We start from the raw sequence: 19,988 nt of genomic DNA, 5'->3' as shown, positions 1-19,988 counted from the left end.
CTGCAGCAGTAGCAGGGTTGGGTCCTCGGTGCAGGTACAAGATTTTGGTGATGGCACAGCAGTGGCACTAATCAGATTCAAGCTGGTATGCGCTGGCACTGCTAATAGCGAGCTCTTTCTAATCATCATCAGAGCAGTGCTGAGGGAGATTTGGTGCTGGAGAACCACTCTGCAGCTAGCTGTGGTCCTGGGGCATCTCCTTTCAGGTGACTCTAGCACTTTGTCTCTAAACTGGGAGTCCACAGCAGCTCCCCTGTGGCAGCAACGTAGATGAGACTGACAGGAGGGAAAGGGGAAAGGTAAGATAGGAAAGCAGAGGAGGTTTAGGCCTGGAAGGATGCATTTCTTCTGTCCCCACCTGTCGCACAAGCAGTGACTTGTTAGATAGCTCTGTTATTTAAAGGGAGCTGAGGAAAGATTTTGATCACTGATCTTACTGCAAAGAGAAGAAGTGAACTTTGTTGTTTGAACTGCTGCTCCCTAACCTGGGGAGGGAAGAGGCCAAGATAAGCTGATGTGAGTGTGCTAAGTGGGAGTCCTGGTGATCTGCTCCCAAAGCACGTGCGCTGGGTACCTGGTCTGTAGCGAAGCACTGCAGGCAGGCTGGTCTGTGCCCCAAGATTCCTGTGGTACGCTGCTGTGAGAAGGACAGCGCAGTCGTGTGAGCTCAGAAGTGGCAACCAGCTCCATCCATTTGTAGGGAAGGTGATCTCAGGATAATTTGTGCCAGGGGCCTGAGCTAATGAGTGAGTGTGGCTGAGGAAGAGGTACATCATTTTGAGCATTTAAGCAGTATAGATATTACCAGTTCTACAATACTGTCTTTATAGTATGACATGAAAAGATTTTTACAAGCATGTCTTCCACGTTCAATAAAATTTCAGCATGGAGGACTGCTTCCATGTGGTGTCAAGGTTACACTTACCTTTTGTGAAAGGGCACAAACGCACACTGCTACCAGTAACCCGTATCCTCCACGCAGCCAAAAGTCTCTGATAAAAGCCTTCACACTGCTCAGTCTTGCCTCAACACCGCTATGTGTTTTTTACTTCAAAAGCATTTCCCTGGGAAGCACACACCTTCTTTGTTGTTTTTGATTTTAATGCAAAGCTCACCAAGTGGGGCACTGGGAATTTGGCACAGCTTGTTTTTATACAGTGTTTAACATGGTACCTGTGTTTTGTTTGAACATGCTTGAACGCTTGCTTTTAATGCTTTCTTTCTCTTGATGTCGCCTTATTTAATTTTCTCTTCTATGTTCAACTCAGTTTGCCTTTCTGTCTTGCTTTTCTCTCCTGCTCTTGACTTTTTTCATTCTCAGAGCAGCAAATAGGATGTGCCCTGCAGATGATGCAGTTAATTTTGCTGCCTTTATGGTGTGTGAATCAGACTAGGTTCAATACAAAATGAAAGTAATGGTCCTTTTTGGCCATTAATTAGTTACAGATAACTTAGATCTATTTGCAGAGAATCACTTGAGGGTGTATTCAGAGCAATTGTGCCAGGCCATATTTGGCCCAGCATTGTTGTTTGTAGTAGGTAAGATGTAATGGCAGAGGTGGTTCTTTTTTTTTAAAAAAAAACAAAATAAAACAAAAACAACAGATAGCTATTGGCTTGCCAAGCATGCAAAATAAATACTTATCTTAGAAATTAAATGGACAGAAAAATATCTATAAACAAAATAAATGAATAAATAAATAGAATACAGTTATCCCTAACCTGTGAGCTTGAATGTTTCCTGTTGATGGGCAGATGCAAGTTGTAAAATAGGATCAGAGGGGATTTTATTCCTTGCTTTTACAACTTAAGTCAAAATAGAATTGTAGACATCTTTTATTTGCAATATTGCAATGGCAATAATGCATTTCCACTAGTACAGCGGTGGGAGGAGATGTATTAATTAAGGAATGATCTTTTTACATTCTGTGATTGTTTAGATGACCTATTATTTTGAAAAAGACTGCCTTCAAATGAACGACTTCATGAAGTGTCCAGCCTAGAATAGGCTTGCTGTGCTGCTAAACAAGTTCTACAATCACTTCTGCATCAGTACACAGATGCAGATGTATTTTAATCCAACTCATGACCATTCTTATGTAAAAAGATAATAATAAGAAAAGCAAATCACATTGCATTTTAACCATAACTGCTTCGATTACCTTCCAGTAAGTTTATATATTTTCTCAGAAGAGCAGGTGCCATTAAGGGACAATATGGGAAGCAAGGAATACTGCTTTTTTGATTTTTTTGTGTTCCTTTAAAGGTGACATTTTTGTAAAGCAGTGTAGTTTCCGTTTGGGAATAGGAATGTATTCTTGGGGGGGGGGGGGGGATGTTTGCACAGTAAGCAGGGTATTTGTTTGGGTTTTGAGACCTCCAGTTGGGATGTTTGTGTGGAAGGAAGACTACCTTATCTGTTGTAGTTATTGGTCCATATGACAAATACTTGGTAGATACAAAAGTTTTCAAGTCTGAAAATATGAGAAAATTGTGACCTGGGATGCAGGTTGAGTTTCAAGCAATTAATCCCCAGCTAATCCTGTCATTGCATGCTTGAAAAAATATGTGGAAAGGAATTGGGCTATCATGAAGGAGAAGGATTTCTGCTGAACTTTGAAGTTCTGTTCTGTATTTGCATTGTGAATAAAGCCAAATAAAAAGTGCAGAAAGTGGTGGTATTCGTAGCCATAAATTTATGGTTGATTTAGCAGGCATATAAAAAGAAAGAGTGAGTGACTTGAAAGCCTGCAAAAAGCAGTGCCATGAAACTTCTAAAAAGTTGTGTTAACACTGCAAGAAAATGAAGAGAGAGAAACAACCTACATGAGTTGTCCGCAAGATACAGGGAATCCCTCGTTCAGGTTGAGATGTTAATTAGGACAGATCAAACTCGTGGAAGATTAAAGTGAGAAAAGTACCCACAAAGTCATATCAAAGAGGCTGCTGGTTGTATGTTTGCATGTGTGTGTGTGCACATGCATGTCTGTGTTCAGGGGTTTGGTGTGAGAGGGGAAAGGTTTGACAGGAGCAGATCTTTTACTTTTAACCATCCTCACAACCTCTTTCTTCGTCACAGAGACGTCTTGAAGGGCAACTTCCCTCGTTCCACTGTGTGATCCTGGCTTTTTTTCCAGACGGTCCTGTACTCAGTCCCTTCCCTTGTTTTAGTCATTTAAATGAATTGCAGACATGAAAAACTTTCTCCTGTAGGGAAGTAATTGATAGTTTATTCAATATACGGGGCTTGATTCCACAGAAGTCTATGGGAAGATGCCCAGTGGCTTTGATGGAAGTTGTGTAAAATTCAAACGTGTGATAAACATCTCGGGAGATGACCTGTTATTGAAAAGCTTGCAATGAGCTTGTTGTAGCAGGTCAACTTTGACTAGGGATTTTTTTTTCCCCCCACAAGAGCAGAAGAGGATAAAATTTGGTTGCGAAAGGCTGGTCTCAGAGATTACTGACCAGGTGACTCAAGAAAGAAAGGGAGGGAGAAAGCAGTAAAGGGGAAAAATGAGAGAAAAAAAAAATAAAACAGAAAGAAAAACACAAGGAGATTTCTTACTACACGTTACAAGCACAGATAAGCACACTGTTTTCTTGTGTCAGGTCATGAGCCTCCATCCCATGTCAAAAATACGTTATCTTTTCTACCAAATCTAACAGAAGTTGCACAAACCTGGAGTTGCCATCTGCTCCCTGGGGAGAAACGGGCTTATTCCCCAGTCTGAGGAATGCTGGATCTCCCCCTAGAGCAGGCAGCTCGCCCAGGTTGTTCAGAGTGGCAAGACTGAGTTGTGTTAGTTGTACTGAGCACGGTAGAAGAGCAAAGCGTAAAGATGGAAGAAGAGTCCTGCTGCATTAGAGCAGTGGTCCATGCAGCTGTGTACTCTCTCTGATGGTATCAGTAGGATGTGCTATTTAGGGTGAGCTTGTGGGCCTGGCCACTTCCTGCAGTCTGTGCCTCTTGTGCTCTGCCAGCATCCGCAACCACTGCATTGGGGTTGCATCTGGGAGGGCACATCCCTGCCCACTCCTTTCTGTATCTGTTTATGGTCCGGCTTTCTGTCGTTCTCTCCGATTGCTTTCTGGACCTGCTGATGCTGTCTGCCTCTGACCTCACATACGTGGTGTCAAGCTCCAGAAGTTCAGTACCTGCTGTGTAAAGAAATATTTTTTTAAGCCGATCCCCTGCGAGCTTCAGAGAGCCTCCTTTTGTTCCAGCACTGCAGGATTCAAAGCTCTGTTGGTTGCTCTCTTTGCTGCCTTTGTGATTTGCAGACCTCAATCTTATCAGCCCCTTCTCTCTGCCAAAATTAGGATCTCGAGCCTTTCTGGTGTCTCCTCACAGGGCAGCTGCCCCATCGCTTGGATCAGGTTTGCTCTGCGCCTTCTGCATCCCAGCTATGTCCTTCTTGTGGCGCTGAGACCAGAACTACATGCACAACCTGAAATGAGGGCACACCAGGCCTTTACACCTCAGCAAAGGGACACCCTTTGTCTTGCTTTCAATACCCTTGCTTGTGATACCCAGCGTTTTTTGGCTTTATTTTGGCTGCTGATGCAGGCCAAGGCAATGATCCTGGGGAACTCTGAGAGATGGCTCTGAGACCTCCTGCCTAAGCATACTGCCTGTACCACCTTCAGCATCACGTAGGCATGCTTCAGGTTACTTTTTCTAGGTATTTTTTACTTTAAATTTGTCTGCACCAAAACTCACTTGTCATCTTTTGAGAGTTTTGCAATAAAGGAGACCACCTGTCAGATCACACAAGGCTTTTTGTTGTGGGCAGGTGAGTGGCATTCAGAAGAAGGGGTGAGCAGACATGAAGCCACGCTGGGTGCAGCAATTCAGTGTTCTTCTGTGCTGGCCAAATGGAATCGATGCACGGAGGAAGCTTGGCAGAAGGTGGTGCACGTCCCCTCCCTGGAAAGGGCCGGCACAAAGCAGCCACCTCCAAGAGAGGCAGGGCAGCGGTGTGTCACTCTGGGTATGTTTCATGGAAGATTTGTTGAAGTAACAAATCTAAAAGCAGCAGGAAGTTTGTTCAGAAGAGCGTGCCGTCCTCACTGCCTCTCTCATCCTTTCTCTTCCTTTTGTTACGGCAGGTTGCATTGCAGTGATTCAGACGCAGTCTTTCAGGTCTCGGTGCTAGTCTGGCAGTAAAATCTGCCGTGCTGGAGGCATGTTGCGACGTGAATTGCTCCTGCCTAGCGCGAAGGACGAGGCTGTCTGGTTACCATGCTAACGGCCCGGCGCAGTTAGGGGCTGCTGGTGCAGCTCGGTATCCGGCTGTCACGTGGGCTGATCCTGCCCATGCAGACAACAGATGGTTGCAGCCTGGGAGAGGAAGACTCATGTTATAACACGATCCCCTCGCGGAACAAAAGCCTCCAGGAAGCGCTCTGCGACAATCTTAGCGGTGGGACGAAGCCGCAGCGCCCTAACGGGGTCTGGTGGGAGCTTCCCCTGTAGCCAGAGGGATGCTGACGGCAAGGAAAGCCTTCCTAAAGTTGCTCCGGCGAGCGCTGGGGTGACACGTAGGATGTGCAGGACGTTGGTGGAAGGTAAATGTTGTTCTTAGTGCTTGTGCAGGCGGCGCTGGGCTGGTCAGAGTGGTTCGACCTGCCCCCGGCAGACAGAGCCTTGGGCCACGGTTGGATAACACAAAGCACTTCTCGTAGGTACTGGCTCGACCTGTTCCCAACTGTTCATCCCCACAGCTGTAACTGACCCAGCTGCCCAAAAAAATGAAAAGGGCAAGGGGAGGGACCGGCAGTCGTGAGATCAGTTCCCGGATCCGGCTCGTGGTGCGGCCCTAAAAAGAGCACATTGATGCAGCCGAGGCGTGGAGCTGGCAGCATCTCCTGGGAGGCGCTGGGGATGGATGCTGTTGAAATTGGCTTTGCCATCAAACGCTTTGTGTCTTCAAATAGCAGCTTCAGAAAGCAAGGAAGGAGCCTAGCTCATGTGCTGGTAGCGTTACCACGTGCACTTTGTAGCATGGCTGAATATTTCTAGCAGGCTTCACCAGCTGGTGTTTAATCATGGGCCAGAATCATTCAGCAGCTTTGGACCTGTGGTCTCCCTCCACTGTCCAAGCAAAATGGATTTCAGAGTCAGTGGAAGTAAATTACAATTTGATGCTGTGGCTCAGTTTAAAAAGGGCCATTTCTCTTTTTGTTCTGGGTGAGCAGCATGGTTGGGAATCACAGGAGAAGCCCTGCGAAGGCTAGACCTGCATGTGAATCATAGTCCAGATTGCACTGTGTGCTGAAAGGAAAGGGAATGAAGGGAGATGCATTTGGTCTGCCCTAAAGGAAGCGGAGAGGAAAGCTTTAAGATGAGGTGTAAGACAGGAAGTGCAATTCAATAGAGTGTCATTGGGAACAAGTTTATAGAGGGCTTCTTTTGGTCTTGCTTTAAACTGAAAGGAAAAACAGGATGGTGGCTTTGAATAGGAGTCAGGCAATGTGTGTAAGCGATGGGGCTCATGCGTGTCCTTGCTTGGTGGAGCAGAAGGAGCAGCCTGACGACAGCTCCTGACACAGGAGGAGAACATCTAATCCAGGAGGGGCGGCTCGCAGCGCTCGGGCCAGGGCAGACTGCTACAGCTGCACGGTGGAGCAATTCAGTGAATCGCCCACTTTCATCACGTTAAAGCAAGCCTGCCCTCGCCTCCTTAGGGCTTTCTGAATGCTCCTTTCTTGCGACAAAATGTAGTCGATGGAGGCGAGATGTGGGATGGGAATGGGGTAAGGGATTATCCGTTACGTAATTCAGAAAGACACTTTCCTAAGGAAGGATCAATTTCTTTAAAGAGCTTGCTTCTGATGTGAGACAGTCAAAAACAACTGCTCTGTGCTAACTAGGCAAATATTTACGAAGTAAGTATGCTCAACAGTGAATTTTCCGATTAGCGTTTAGCAGAATTCATCTTTGCTCTAGAAATCTGCCACTCTGTGATCCCCACAGAAATCATGTGAGCCCTGGTTATAGTGGAGGACTTTTTGTTTTTCCAAACTGTTGTAGCTGTCTGTACCTCTGAACTACATTTGTGGTTATTTCCTAGAGGACAAAGGGCTTGAAACTGCATTTTCTGTCAGGCAAAGTTTAACAGCCACTCTAGAGCTGTGGCTCATGGCAAAGCAAGAGTTGCTTAGTGCAGGAGTGAGTGGCAAACAGAAGAGCCATGAAGTTGGACTGAATGCTAGAGCTGTTGTATAGAAGATACTGAGGAGATGATATATAACTTCCTGAGTGTATTGCCAGCTCTGCATAAAACTGCCTTTCTGATAAACAGGAGAATTCACTGTGAACTGAAAGTCTCTGGCCTTTTTCCCCCCAGTTCAGTGCAGATTTCCACTTGCTAGGTGCAGTCAGATCTGGTCCTGAATGCCTTTGTTTGTGTTGGTGAGTTGAACTGCTCACTTGAAGGTAATGGGGGATCCCAGCTTGTGTGAAAGGCAAACAGCATCGTGCTCTTTATCTGTTCTCCAGAGTTTTAGTTTCAACCAGCTGTTTCATTTAATAACCCATTTCTTTTCCAGATTTGGTTCTCTCCTTTTTCCCCAGATGTGTTCAGTTCCCTTTACTTTAAAAAGTCCTTTTCTATCTTTAATGTTTTCATTTCCAAGAGGCATGCAGATATGACCGAAGATCCCTCAACCATGGGCAAATTAAATATTTAACTTTGGGTATGATTTAAAGTGATGTAATGAAGGTGGCTAAATGTTAGAGTGTTTACAATAAAAATGGACAAAGATAGCCCCCATGTTTTTGCAAGTTGACTGCAGGTTGGAAAGATGTTCTCCGAACTGCGCGTAGAAGTAAGAGCAACACGGTGCGAATTCATAAAAGGTACCAAATTTACTAATCTGCTACCACCTAGTGGTGGCTGCGGCTATCGTAAAAAAAATAAAATAAAAGCTGGGGTTATTTCAGTTAACATAGGGAAAATAGTAAGTCATTGGCTCATCTGACTGGTAATGCCAGCTGCTTGTCCAACATTCATTTCCAGTGCTCTGTCTGCTCCAGTTTTGAGCATTATTTATGTGATGGGTTTGCTGACATTTCTCTTGGGATGTCAGGAGTGTTTGGCAATAAACACTTGCTTTAAAGTCCCCAAATCATTTCCACTACAACACCCTGTTTTATCTAATAGCTCCTCAGCATCTCAAGCTTCACTCTCTATTCCACCTTAGTTCCAAGGAAAAAAAACAGGAAAACAGAACCAAACCAGCAGCCTCCCCGCCTTGATCTCTATCTGCTCTTTTATCTGAAACTTTCCATGTTCAGTGTCTCTCCTGATAATTTTGTTTGTGTATGCAGGAAAGCAGTTTACTCCTCGTTTTGTTTCTGCTTGCCATCTCTAAAAGATGAAGTGGACTGTTCTGACTAGGCCAACTTAAAATTGCAGCTTGAATTGTAAATAGACTTCAGCAAAACAGTCTTCTCTTGCCACAGTTTGAAGGAAAAAGTGATTTTGGCTACAACTATATAGTGGTTTCTTTCATGCAGTAGGAAAAGTTTTTGCATTCTCAGATGGAGTCCTTGAGGTTTTGCTTATGAATATATCTCCTGAGAAGTTTGTTTTTTCCCAGAAGCTGAAGAGGCAGCAGCCGAGCTGCAGCTTCACATGGCCGCCTCCTTACGGCCTCACCTCCCCGCCTGTCCCCTCCCTCTCCTATCTTCTTTGTCTCCAATCTTCTTTGGCTCCTGTGTCATGACTGACTCTGTGAAACTGTGCCGCCTTCATTGCCTCGCCTCAGAGAAGCAACACAAACGTGGTCAGCCAGGACAAGGTTGTGTGCTCTGCAGGGGCTTTTGCAAGGGCAGCTCTCTGCTCTTGTCCTCACCAGCTGTGAGTATCTGCAGGATAAAAAGTAGACTGGAAAGCGTTTTACAGCCTTAGTGAATGGTGAATAGGAAAGGATGAAAGAAATAGCAGGCCTTTCCCATGCAACCTGCCTTTCTCTCTGCCTACATGTGGCTGCTCGGCACTGTAAATCAGCAAAACCCTGGAGCCACTGGTTCTGGAAATAGGAATGACCCGTCTGAGAGGAGCGTGGGCTTTTTGCAGGTGTGTTTGCCCAGATCTGAAGGCTCGGTCAAAATCCTTCCTTCTGTGTGGCCAGCAAGGTTTTCTGTCACTAGCAGTATGCGTGTAAAGGGGGAAAGGCCATCAGCGTGGGCCAGGCCTCAGCTCTGCAGGAGCAGAGAGAGCAGTGCCTCTTGCACTGCCAGGAATCCCAGCCCAGGCGCCCAGCGAGGCTGTCCTCACGACAGTCGTCTCTCCCACACACCTGCCCGGCTCCTGTGCTGCTCTTCCAGTTTGTCTGCAGCGGAGCAGGGCTGATTTCTCACCCAGCCCCAAAGAGCCGGGTTTTGTGCAAAGCAGGTCACTTTTTCACCAGCTGCGAAACCAACCACGCAGGTTGGGGGTAACCACAGAGCAGCTCGACTAGTCGGGAGCTGCCATTTTACGATATGCATGCAGTTTCGTAAGGGGCCTGTGAAACTCTTCCCTGACACGGAAAACAGCAGGTCTAGTTGGTGCAGGTAGGAAGGAAGAGCGCTCACCCAAACACGTACGCATGTTAACGTGATCCCGGCTCGGCCCGTACCTGAATTTTGAATGTGTTCATTCAGTGGTGGTGAGCCAGTTTTGGAAGAGCGAGCACGTGTGTGCCTGTGCTGCCAGTGTCTCAAGTCTTCGCCCTTCCTGAATGTGTGGTGTTGAAACTTCACCTTCCTTTTCTCGGTGTCAGCCTCATCCGTCTGCCTGTGCTGGTAAGGCAGCGTGGCTTACCTGTGGCCTGCCTGTCCCTCAGAGCCTCTCTCTCCCACATGAAAATGTAACCGTGGGTCAGCCACACAAGAAGAGAATAACAGCTGAGAGGGGTACAAAGGCTAGAAAAATGAGATGGAGTAAGCAGGACAAGGAAAAGTTAGGGAAAATAAGGGGAAAAGTGGAAAATCATGCCTGATAAGCAAAATGCTGAACTTAAAAGTTGGTAAGGTTTCTGCATTTGAGGGATTTAAAAGAAAGCCTTCCAGTTTGAGCTTGCTCTTGCTTGAGTGCTACTGATGCATATTCCCCTCCTTAACATTGCTCCCAATATTTCCTGTCTGAAAAGTCAACTTATTCTGCACCCACTGTCTTGTGTTTGGTCAGCAAAGAGTTGCAAAGCATGGCTCCTGCCATGACAGAAGAGGAACTCCATCTATCTTGGTCTCCTCACGCTCTTTACCCATCTCCATCCTAACAGCCTTTCCTGCCCTGCTCCCCAGTAAAACCCTCCTCCTTGCTTTGCTTGCAGTTTTAATTCAGCCTAGTGCACATACCCTCAGGGGAGCATCTCCTGACCTCGACTCGTGGACCTCACCTTGCTGAGGCCTGGAGCTGAGGCACCAGCACTGGGTGTGCAGCAGCCATTTGGGTGCTTTCCATTGGTATTGCTTCAGGATCTCCATGCCGCAGCCCACTTTGCCACACCAGTTTGTTGGTTTTTTTGTCCATCATTCATCAATATGTCTTGGTGGCAGTAGCAACCAAAGGCTGCTGGCAAGGAAGCTCCTTTCCTCCTTGTTTCCCTTCTCTCTTGGAGCAGTGGTTCTGGGGGTCACCTCAGTCCAACCTAAATCCATGTCGGTGAGGAAAAGACCCTGCTGACTGTGCAGTTCTGTGAGTGTTAGGATCACGTAAGGGTTGGGGCAGGAGTCGGTGGCCAGGGACAAGGACAAGGACCTTTTCAGCAGCATCATAGAGTCGCATTGCTCATCATTAATCCTTCCTTTCATCCAAACTCTTGGGCCAAGATGAGGGGTTCACAGGGATACACAGATGTCCTGTTCCTGCCCCCAAAATGCTGCGTGTGTAAGAAGGCAGCAGGCCAGGAACCCACAGAAGTGCTTCTTCCTCTGTTTTTTTTTTTTTGTTTGTTTGTTTTGTTTTGTTTTGTTTTGTTTTGTTTTTTAATAATTTTCCCTGTATGGACGTGGCCTGAGTTTGGGTTCTGGTTTTGCTCCCTTGCCTGCAGCATCAGCCACAAGATCCTGCTGCCTGCGCGGAACCAAGAATGCTTTGTGTGCCCACTGCTTCTCATACGTGCCAGTCTCACATTTCTCTGCTTGTAAAGCAGTGCTGCCCCTTAATTATTATGCTTTGGGATTTCATCTGGATTTTTAGAAATTGCCTCTTGCAGTTTATAATAACTTTAATTTTTTGTCTTAATTTATCCAAACAAGAAGCAACGAGTCAAAACAGAATTCAAATGCAGGTTTGTAAGGCACTTGTAGGTGACCTTTGTTTTCAGGTGCGCACATCCTCAAACTCTCCAGCATTATACACAGATTAGGGCTTAGTTGCAAGTTTTAATGGGTAGATAATTAGATGAGGAATGAATTTTGTCAAATGCTTTTGTATAATCCACTGTCTATGTAAACTGATCTGTTTTGATTAAAAGGTAAGATTATTTTTTTGACAGATGACTTCTCCCCTTCAAACCCCCAAGAGAAAGCGTATCATGGATTATGCTGTATTAAGTGATAGTTCACATTCTGGAAATGTTGCTTAGCTTTGGCATTTGTTTAATAGCCATTGATTATCACTTTTGCAAGGAGATGGGGTCAATGCAAGTTAACCTGCAAAACTACATTTGGACTACTAAGTGGCTGAGAACTACCTTCATACCTTCTGCAATTACTCCTTGCTTATGAAAAAAGCCCCTAATGGGCAATCCATGCAATTTAGAGACAAGCACACATGATGCTGTGTCAAATGCAGGATTTAAGTCCACCTTGTAGATACTAAGTGGTTATTGGACTTGCAGATAAATGCTGAAATGACTGTTAAGTTGTGTGGTGCCTTGGCTGCATGCTGTCGACAAGAAGGAGGTGGGGGAATGACTTAAAACAAGGGAAGTTTCAACTTCCAGAAAGCATGACTTGCTAAGCTCATGTCCTGGAACGGCCGCTGGAAAGTGGCACAGGAGATGCAGTTACATGCTGTGCATCACTCAGCTTTAGCATCCAGATCCAGTCCAGCTTATTTCCTATTTACACGTACACTATTTGTATAGAGCTTGGGAGAGGTGCAGCTCTGCAGCTCTGCCCCTTTGTTCACCTTACCTGTGTTATATTTTTTGAACATGTTATGTCCTCAGCAATGGTAATGCTGCTGCAAACTGATAGGGTCATGGAGGATGTCATTCAGGTGGACATTTTAGGTGTGTTTTGGTCTTTAGTTGGGGGAATGAATGGTGAAACAGCAAAGGATGTCACCTATTAAGCCATCTTGGCTTAATATTTCGATTCCAGGTGGTATCAATGTAACAACAAGCGTGCATCAAATACCCACATGGAGACAAACTTCTGCAGCTTTTGCTTATATGATGTATACCCAATTTTTTAACTGTCCTCTCTGTTAATGCGTGTGATAATCTTTAACATTTAATTGTACAGATTGGTTGCATGAGGCCTTTACGTTCCCTTGGAAAAACATTTCTCACTACTTACAGTTTATCAGTTAGATTAATACATGTGTTACTTGTGTTAAATGTGCTACATACATGGTGTTACTTCAGCCTATCCATATTTCATACGTGAGTTTATAAATACTACCTCTGTGTGTCTCTGATACAGCGTATTTCTAACAGCAGTGACCTAAACTCATCCTCAGTGTCTCAGCGTTTTGTGTGCTCTTGTAAAAGCGATTACATCCCACTTCAAGAAACTGCCACGAATGCGTGTGTATTTTGGAAAAGAAAGCATCTTATTACAGATTTTTAATCGTGTTGTTAACTGGGTTCTGTGGTGTTTTGATCTCTTTTCAGCTGTAAGTTACTGGCCTGGGTCACAGATAAGAAAAGCAGATGTTGGGACACTTGATCAGCAGCCCTGCTCGTGGGTCCGTGTGAAGCCTTACTGCTGATAGCTGTGAGTCAGCGGAGGGCGTCCCACTGAAAGCTTCTCTCTGTTTGCTTGCAGACAACCAGTCCGATGCGGAGACACCCACCACAGGAAACGAAGTCTTGGACCTGACCTCCTGCGAGAAGGAACAGCCAGAGGAAGTAACAGAGCTACCAGGGAGTGAGTGCAGCCCCAAGGAGGAGCAAAAGGCTGACTCCCCTCCGGCAGAAGAGGACGCTGAAGAAAAAGCAGATGAATATGAAGAGGGCCCTGAAGAAGATTCTGTAAGTAACAAAAGTCTTGACCTCAATTTTGCCAGCAAATTAATGGACTTCAAGCTGGCAGAGAGTGACCAGAGCACAGGCAGCAGTTCTCAGACTGAAAAGAAACATGCCTGTGATGTTTGTGGCAAAACCTTCAAGTTTGCTGGCACTCTTAGCCGTCACAAAAAGGCCCACATTCGTGAGGACAGAAAAGATGAAAGGAGCAGTGAGGATGAAAGCAAAAGCATCCAGGATGATGCAGGTGCTCCCTTGATGCAGGACTCTGGTCTTGAGCAGGAAGAGTCTCCGATGGACTTGAAGGTAGTGGAGTCTCCTGTGGACTGTGAGGCAACAGGAAAGGAGAATGAAGAGAGCGAAAGCATCTCTGAGGGGGAAGGCACAGAGAGAAAGTCCACTGAGAAGAGCAGTGATGACAAAAAACCAAAGACTGATGGGGCTAAGAGTACTGCAAAAGCAGACAAAAGAAAGAAAGTCTGTACTGTGTGCAACAAGCGTTTCTGGTCCCTGCAAGATTTGACGCGACATATGCGGTCTCATACAGGTAAGAGGAGATTTCAAGGCAGAGCAGACTGCAAGCCAGTCTGCCACCAGACTGGTGCATCTGATCTGGAGGTGCACAATTACTGCTAGCACTCGAGGTTGGAGACACTGCTTTTAGTCCTGCAGGTAGCTGCAAGGTATCTTCTCTGCCCCAATCTCCATGCTGCATACAAAGCCTATTAAGGGAGCAGGAATAGTCACAACACTGCCTTACCTTCAGTTCCCAAACAGTTTTCCCCTATGCTTACTTAGAGTGTTCAGAGGTGAAGGCAGATATGGAGAGCTCCACACAATTGTTCTTGTCCAGCTTCTCACTCCCTTCTCATGGTGTGTGCATGGCTCTACCTCTTCCCAGTATTACTCTTCCCAGTATTTTGATGAGCAGTGAAGAAACCTGGCAGTACATGATAAGACTTCTCTGAGCAGAAGTTGAAAGAAAGAGGGTTTTTGTCTGATTGTCAGACATGCTGCTATGCTGATGATGTGCATGACCTGCTGCCTGAGTGAAAGGCACAGCTACAACTGGCACTCTGCTTTTCCTTCAAACTTGGGCAGAGAAAGTGGAATACAGGTAGTAAAGTCTTTGCCTCATGACTTGGCTCGGCAGTTAAAATACTTGAGATTGCTTTATGGGATAAATTTCAGTAGTGCATTGTGAAGGAGATGAAGTCATGAGCCAGCTCAAGGGTGAATTAATCACTCATCCTTATTAATTCATCCTTATTAATGATGTATTTTTACCTGTCAGTGAGCTGTTCCAATGTGGGAAAGGAAGCTGGTGCAGTTTGAAGTTTTGTGTCTTTTGAAGGCGCTTTCTGCTGAAGACAGTATCTTTGAGATTAACGTTGAGTACAAAATATTTGTGCTGTACTTGAAGGTAAAGGTTCAATAACCTACACCAAAGACCAGTGCCTTAACCAAACGTTTTACCTTCTGAACTGTAAATATTGACCTCTGAAGTGCAGAGATGACTTGTTTTTTTTCTGGCATCGAAGACTCAAATCTTGAGTGAAACAAGGGGTGGGCCCCATTCTCGTGCCTATTTTTATACTAATACAGAAGCTTTGGGAAGATTCTAGTATCTCAAACTCCGAGCTTTATACCCAAATGAGTGTAACACTGGTGTGTGTCTGTGGAGATCCCATAGTGTGTGTTTTAAATGTTTTCACTGCACACTGAGATAGGCAGACCTTGTTGACATGCCAATTTCTTTGCTGTTCATTTCTCTGTCTTATTTGACACTGAAGGATATTTCAACATAGACCAGCTGCTGAATAGAAACATGGGTCAGTGCTTTCTTCAAATAAATTTAAGTACCTACTGTTCAGATCAGTGCATTTTCAAGTGATGGTTTTGCCTCCATACTGCCAGTTGACTCTCCTCTTTCCTCTCTCCATCCCACTCGCTCAGACATATTGGCAGAATGCTGTCTATGTAATATTGCCTACACTTTGGTTATAACTTTTTTTTTAAGATAAGTGTGGGAAGTTTTTGTAATTCTTTTACTCGAAAGAGGAGCACAGGGGCACACATAAGCGTGTAAGGGATCCCTGTTGCAGTGCCTGCCTATGGATGGAAATCAGGCTGAAAACAATTTCCCTCACCCAGTGCAGGCTGCCCCCTGGCACGTAGTTGTAGGGGGCTCTGGGGCACCCTTCCCAAGCGCAGGGTGAGCCATGGCACTGTAGTGTTTGCATCCAGGTGGTGGATGGGCAAAGGCTGCCGGCTGAAAAAGCTCCTGGCACGGGGCTGGAGCTCTGTCCCCTGACCTCTGTCAATAGCAGGTGCTTGAGCAGGGCACCAGGGAGAAACATTGCTCAGAAGTGTCACACCTCTCGGGGACAGCAGGAGCAGCTTGTACACAGCAGCCAGTCTTTGTAATTTATTTACATTACACTTTGTAATTTATTTACATTTTAATGATCCCAAGTGTTATAACAGAGAAATTAGCCTCAAAAGTGTTGTTCTGTGTGCTTGTTTGCACAAGTTGGTGTCTTGGTGGAATTGCACTGCTGAGAAGTCTTTAATAGCTACAATCAAGCTGAATCCATCAGGGTGGGACCTTTGGTTCTTCAGGGTTGGTAGGGCAGCAGTGGCAGGTAGCACCTTGGGGCACTTTGCTTCATCAGGAGTTTGGGGGAATTTTATCAGTGGGGCTGTGGCTGCGTTGTTTTTCCATGAACTCATGCTCAGGAAACTCTTGAAGCATTTCAGGTGCAAAAAGCGGTTCTGGAAGCAGAGCAAACTGCCTGTCAATTACAGCACAGGAGCAGCTTTGCAGCTGCTCTGAGGCTTAAGGTTGCAAAGAAAGTGGAAGAATTTTGCCTGGAGAGTAACATTTCTTGCACAGGTGTAAAGAGGTTTTTTAGGGGCTTTCATTCATTGCTCCTATCAGAGATCAGAGTAGAGCAGCAGGTTGAGGAATATCAACAGCGTTGTAAACAATATCCCAAGGCAGATGTTTTCCACTCGGTCAGTAAATGTTGATCACCTCTAACAGACACCTCTGGTGTCCTGTAAATGCCTGACAAATCTAGGCCCTGTAGCTGCTTTATTCTTTCTTGAAACACAGCGATGCCATCAGCCTGCTTCACAAAAAGAGTAGGGGTTGTTGTGTTGAGTAATTCACGACAGCTTCTCTTTGACTTAGCTAAATAACTCGGGTATTACTCGCCTGCCAGCATCTAAGAGAGGGAGATGTTTTTTCATTTTTAAGTCCTGTTGACCGCAGGTGCCTGGGCAGTATCCCTACCCTTCCATCTCAAATCCCCTCTCTCTGCATATACCGGGGCCTGACCTGTAACATCGAGCACCCGTGGAGGGGGAGCTGCTGTAGCAGTGCAGGTGGCTGCTCACGAACACATTTAAGCTCCATAGGGTGACTACAGAGTTCTTCCAGAAAAGTTGCTGGCTAACCTAGATGGGATGCTCACAGGCACCTGGGGCGTATGGTCTTCTTCCCTGCTTAGAGCGGGGCCATACCAAGTTTGTAGAAACCTCCAGACACCTAGGTTTTGGTTTTTCATTTGTGCCCCATGGCATTCGTCTGTATACCTGCTTGCATACCATGAGCTGGTTTGATGGTACGGAGGCAAAAACCTGCATAAATGTGGCACCCAAGTTCAGTGAAGGTACTGAATCTGCAGGGTGTGGAGCATCTCATGCTGCTTGAAACAGGAGGGCGGTGCGTTTGTGACCTTACGGCTGACTTTGCACTTCCATTCTCTTGTAGGCGAGAGACCGTACAAGTGTCAAACCTGTGAGCGGACCTTCACTCTGAAACACAGCCTGGTTCGTCACCAGCGCATACACCAGAAAATCAAAAATACTCGAAACCACGGGAAGGAGAGCGACAAGGAGGAGACCCAGTCGAGGTGCGGAGAAGACAGCGAGAACGAGTCGAGCCACAGCGGCACCAACCCCATCTCAGAAAACGAGTGCGACTCCGCGGGGGGTGTTGGCAGCCACCCATCCACCTCGAGAAGCCGAAAAGAGTCCGTGGCTGGCATGGCCAAGGACTCCCCCGGCAGAGAGGAGAGGCCGAGCGGGCGAGGGGCTGGCGCCTGCCTCCCGGAGCCCACCAAGAGCGCACAGAAACAGACTGCAAAAGACCAGGAAGCTCGGGGTAGCTCCGAGCTCGAGAGACCGCCGGGTTTCATTCAAGACTTGCTGGAGATGCACAACAAGAAGTCTCCCATGAATCACATTCTTGCCTCTGCAGACAGTGCGCCTCAGCTCTTGGGGGTGGAATGAATTGCTAGGAGGTCGGACCCGTCCCAGCACACAAACTAAAGCCAGCAGAGCAAGGTTTCCAGGGTCTTGTTTTGGAAGAGCGACCTAGAGCTGTGGGGAGAGTATGGCAGACTGGATGCAGTGCCATATGCCTTTCAGTATAATAATGCAAGAGACTACAGTATATACTGATTTGAGTGCCTTACTACTTTATTAGATCTTTTGGTATCATAGATTTTTTTTTTTTCAAAAATGATTTTTTTTAATATTTTAATGAATTATTTGGAGAGGACCTTTTTCATTTAAGCATTAATGTTACCTTTTGTATTGGTGTGTGTGAGCTTGGTCTTGTATATCTGTGATAGTCGCTGTGTTTGTTCTCTGAGCTGGAAATGGGGCAGTGGGGTGGGAGGCCCTTGGATACCACAGCCAATAACTGGAAGAAAATTATGTGAATTTCATACAAAATAGTCAGAGGAAATGCAGATGAGATGTTGATTTTTTTTTTTTTTTTCTCAGTAGATGTTCTTGCATTTGCCACAGGGTGGAGCATTAAGCCTGTTCCAGGCATTAACAACGTGGCAGTTGAAGGTGTTCAAAGTGGTTCGAGCCAAAAGCAGGAAACACAAAGAATTTCAACCTCATACTTGTTTCCACTTTTCAGCATTAGAAATGGTGTTGTAGTTACTAGGGTTTTTTTCTGGCCATCGTGGACTGAGTGTGTATACAGAGAAGAGTTACATAGCAACGTAACCTATGGAAATTATGCACCCGCTGTTATATATGTTTGATTTGCTTCAATATATTATTATTATTATTTTATTATTATTTTATAAATTCATCAGTTCGCTTGTCTCTGCAGTCAGCAGAAACCAATGGGCAATATTTGCCCACGCAGATGTATAATGCAGCTTGGATCCCCTCTCTAAATGTTTTTGACTTCAAGCTTTCACCAACTCCTCTTCTTATGTTGCAGCTCTTCTACTGTACTTTAAATGAAACCCTTCCTCTGACCGGAGAGTCAAATGGAGGCCAGCAAATTACCATCACACCCGTACAGGGGAACATCTCACTCGTGGTGGGGTGTGCGTGAGCGTGTGTCGTGCGTGTGCGAGCGTGTGTGCGTGTGTGTGCTGGGGGGGGCACCTGGGAGAAGACGCCTGCGAGAAGGGGGTGGCCGAAGGACCCTCCGCGTGCGTGAGAAAGGCACTGCAAGCACGATGTGGGTCTCGTTGCAGTCACGTCGGTGACAGCGAGTGTTACTTAACGAGCAAAGTTTTTCAGTCTTCCAGTTGAAAGCAAGCAGGAGAGAAATGCGAGCCTTACCGTGATCTTGCTACTGTCATGTTCTAGAGCAAGAGAATACTACTGGTAATAAAACTACAGATATAAGACATGTTAAAAATAAATAAAGTAAATTAAAAAAAAAATCTTCCTGAGATTTTGGGGTTGATGCTTGAAGACTTGAGGTGTGTGTCTAAATTTCATATCGATAATTTAACCCCTTTAATGCTGGGAGCTGGGATTTCTCCGAATGGCTCCTGTTGCCGGCAACAGGTGACACTCCAGCCACCAGGATTGAAGGGGTTAGGCAAAATGTCTCCTACTGTAGCTGTGCGCTTTTAGGAGCACACAGTGTTTTTGTTGTTGTTGTTCTTGTTGTTCTTGTTCTTGTTGTTCTTGTCGTTGTTTGTTAATCGTCCTTCAGTCATGACCTCTGGGACAGACAGAGCCATAATAGCATTGCCGGAGCCTCACTGTGCTATTCCACCACTGCAGCCCCCCCAGCCCGCACTGTGATCCTCCCCACCCCTGCAGAATCGCTTTTCCTGCTTTCATCAGACATGGAGGAAGTGGGCCTCAGACCCGTTCTATATTATATAATATATATCTATATATATCTATATCTATATTAAAATTCTCCAAAAATTTCTGGAGACTGAAATCTAACTGTCCAGAATTCAAAGGAAGAGAAACCTTCTTGAGTAATATTCTTGCAAATAGAATAAGAAAAAATGGTTGAGGTATATGTGATTTCTATTTTGTTTTTGTTCTGTTTTGTTTTTAAATAGGGATGTATGAACCAGTTCAGAAACAAAGCTAATGCCAGATAGATAAATCAGTCAGAACCAATGATTCATGTAAAACTCTACCCAGGTGCATTCTACTTAATTAAAACCAGTTCACACATCCCTGAAATTGTTATTACTATTATAATTATAATAATAATTATTATTATTATTTTGGGTATTTTTTGGTTTTTATTGTTTGTTTTTTGTTCTTTTTTTTTTGTTGTTTTGTTTAGTTTTTTGTTTTTTGTTTTTTTGCAACTCTCCACACTAAACTGCGCAATACTGTGGGGGAGAAGCCATTACTAAACTATATGCTGCAGAACAATGTAGCAAGTAATTAATTCCCAGCAGCCTGCCGGGACATCTGCTAGCAATAATCACTATTGATTTAAAGCTTTATTTAGCCTTTATCTATATCCTAGTAGAGTATAAGGTCTTGCCACA

General features: G+C 45.3%; 1 protein-coding gene across 1 annotated transcript in view; it reads left to right on the top strand.

The window, feature by feature from the left end:
• The window catches only part of RREB1 (ras responsive element binding protein 1), a 66,577-nt gene extending 47,063 nt beyond the window's left edge, over window positions 1–19,514 (top strand). Inside the window, exons 9-10 of the mRNA XM_032182690.1 lie at window positions 12,995–13,741; window positions 16,973–19,514. Coding sequence (XP_032038581.1) covers window positions 12,995–13,741; window positions 16,973–17,493 — 1,268 coding nt within the window. The 3' untranslated portion in view covers window positions 17,494–19,514. The remainder of the gene's footprint in view (window positions 1–12,994; window positions 13,742–16,972) is intronic.
• Window positions 19,515–19,988: the final 474 nt, after the last annotated feature.

The sequence above is a fragment of the Aythya fuligula genome, chromosome 2 (assembly GCF_009819795.1).
Source record: "Aythya fuligula isolate bAytFul2 chromosome 2, bAytFul2.pri, whole genome shotgun sequence".
NCBI lineage: Eukaryota > Metazoa > Chordata > Aves > Anseriformes > Anatidae > Aythya > Aythya fuligula.
This window is presented reverse-complemented; position numbering and strand designations above follow the sequence as displayed.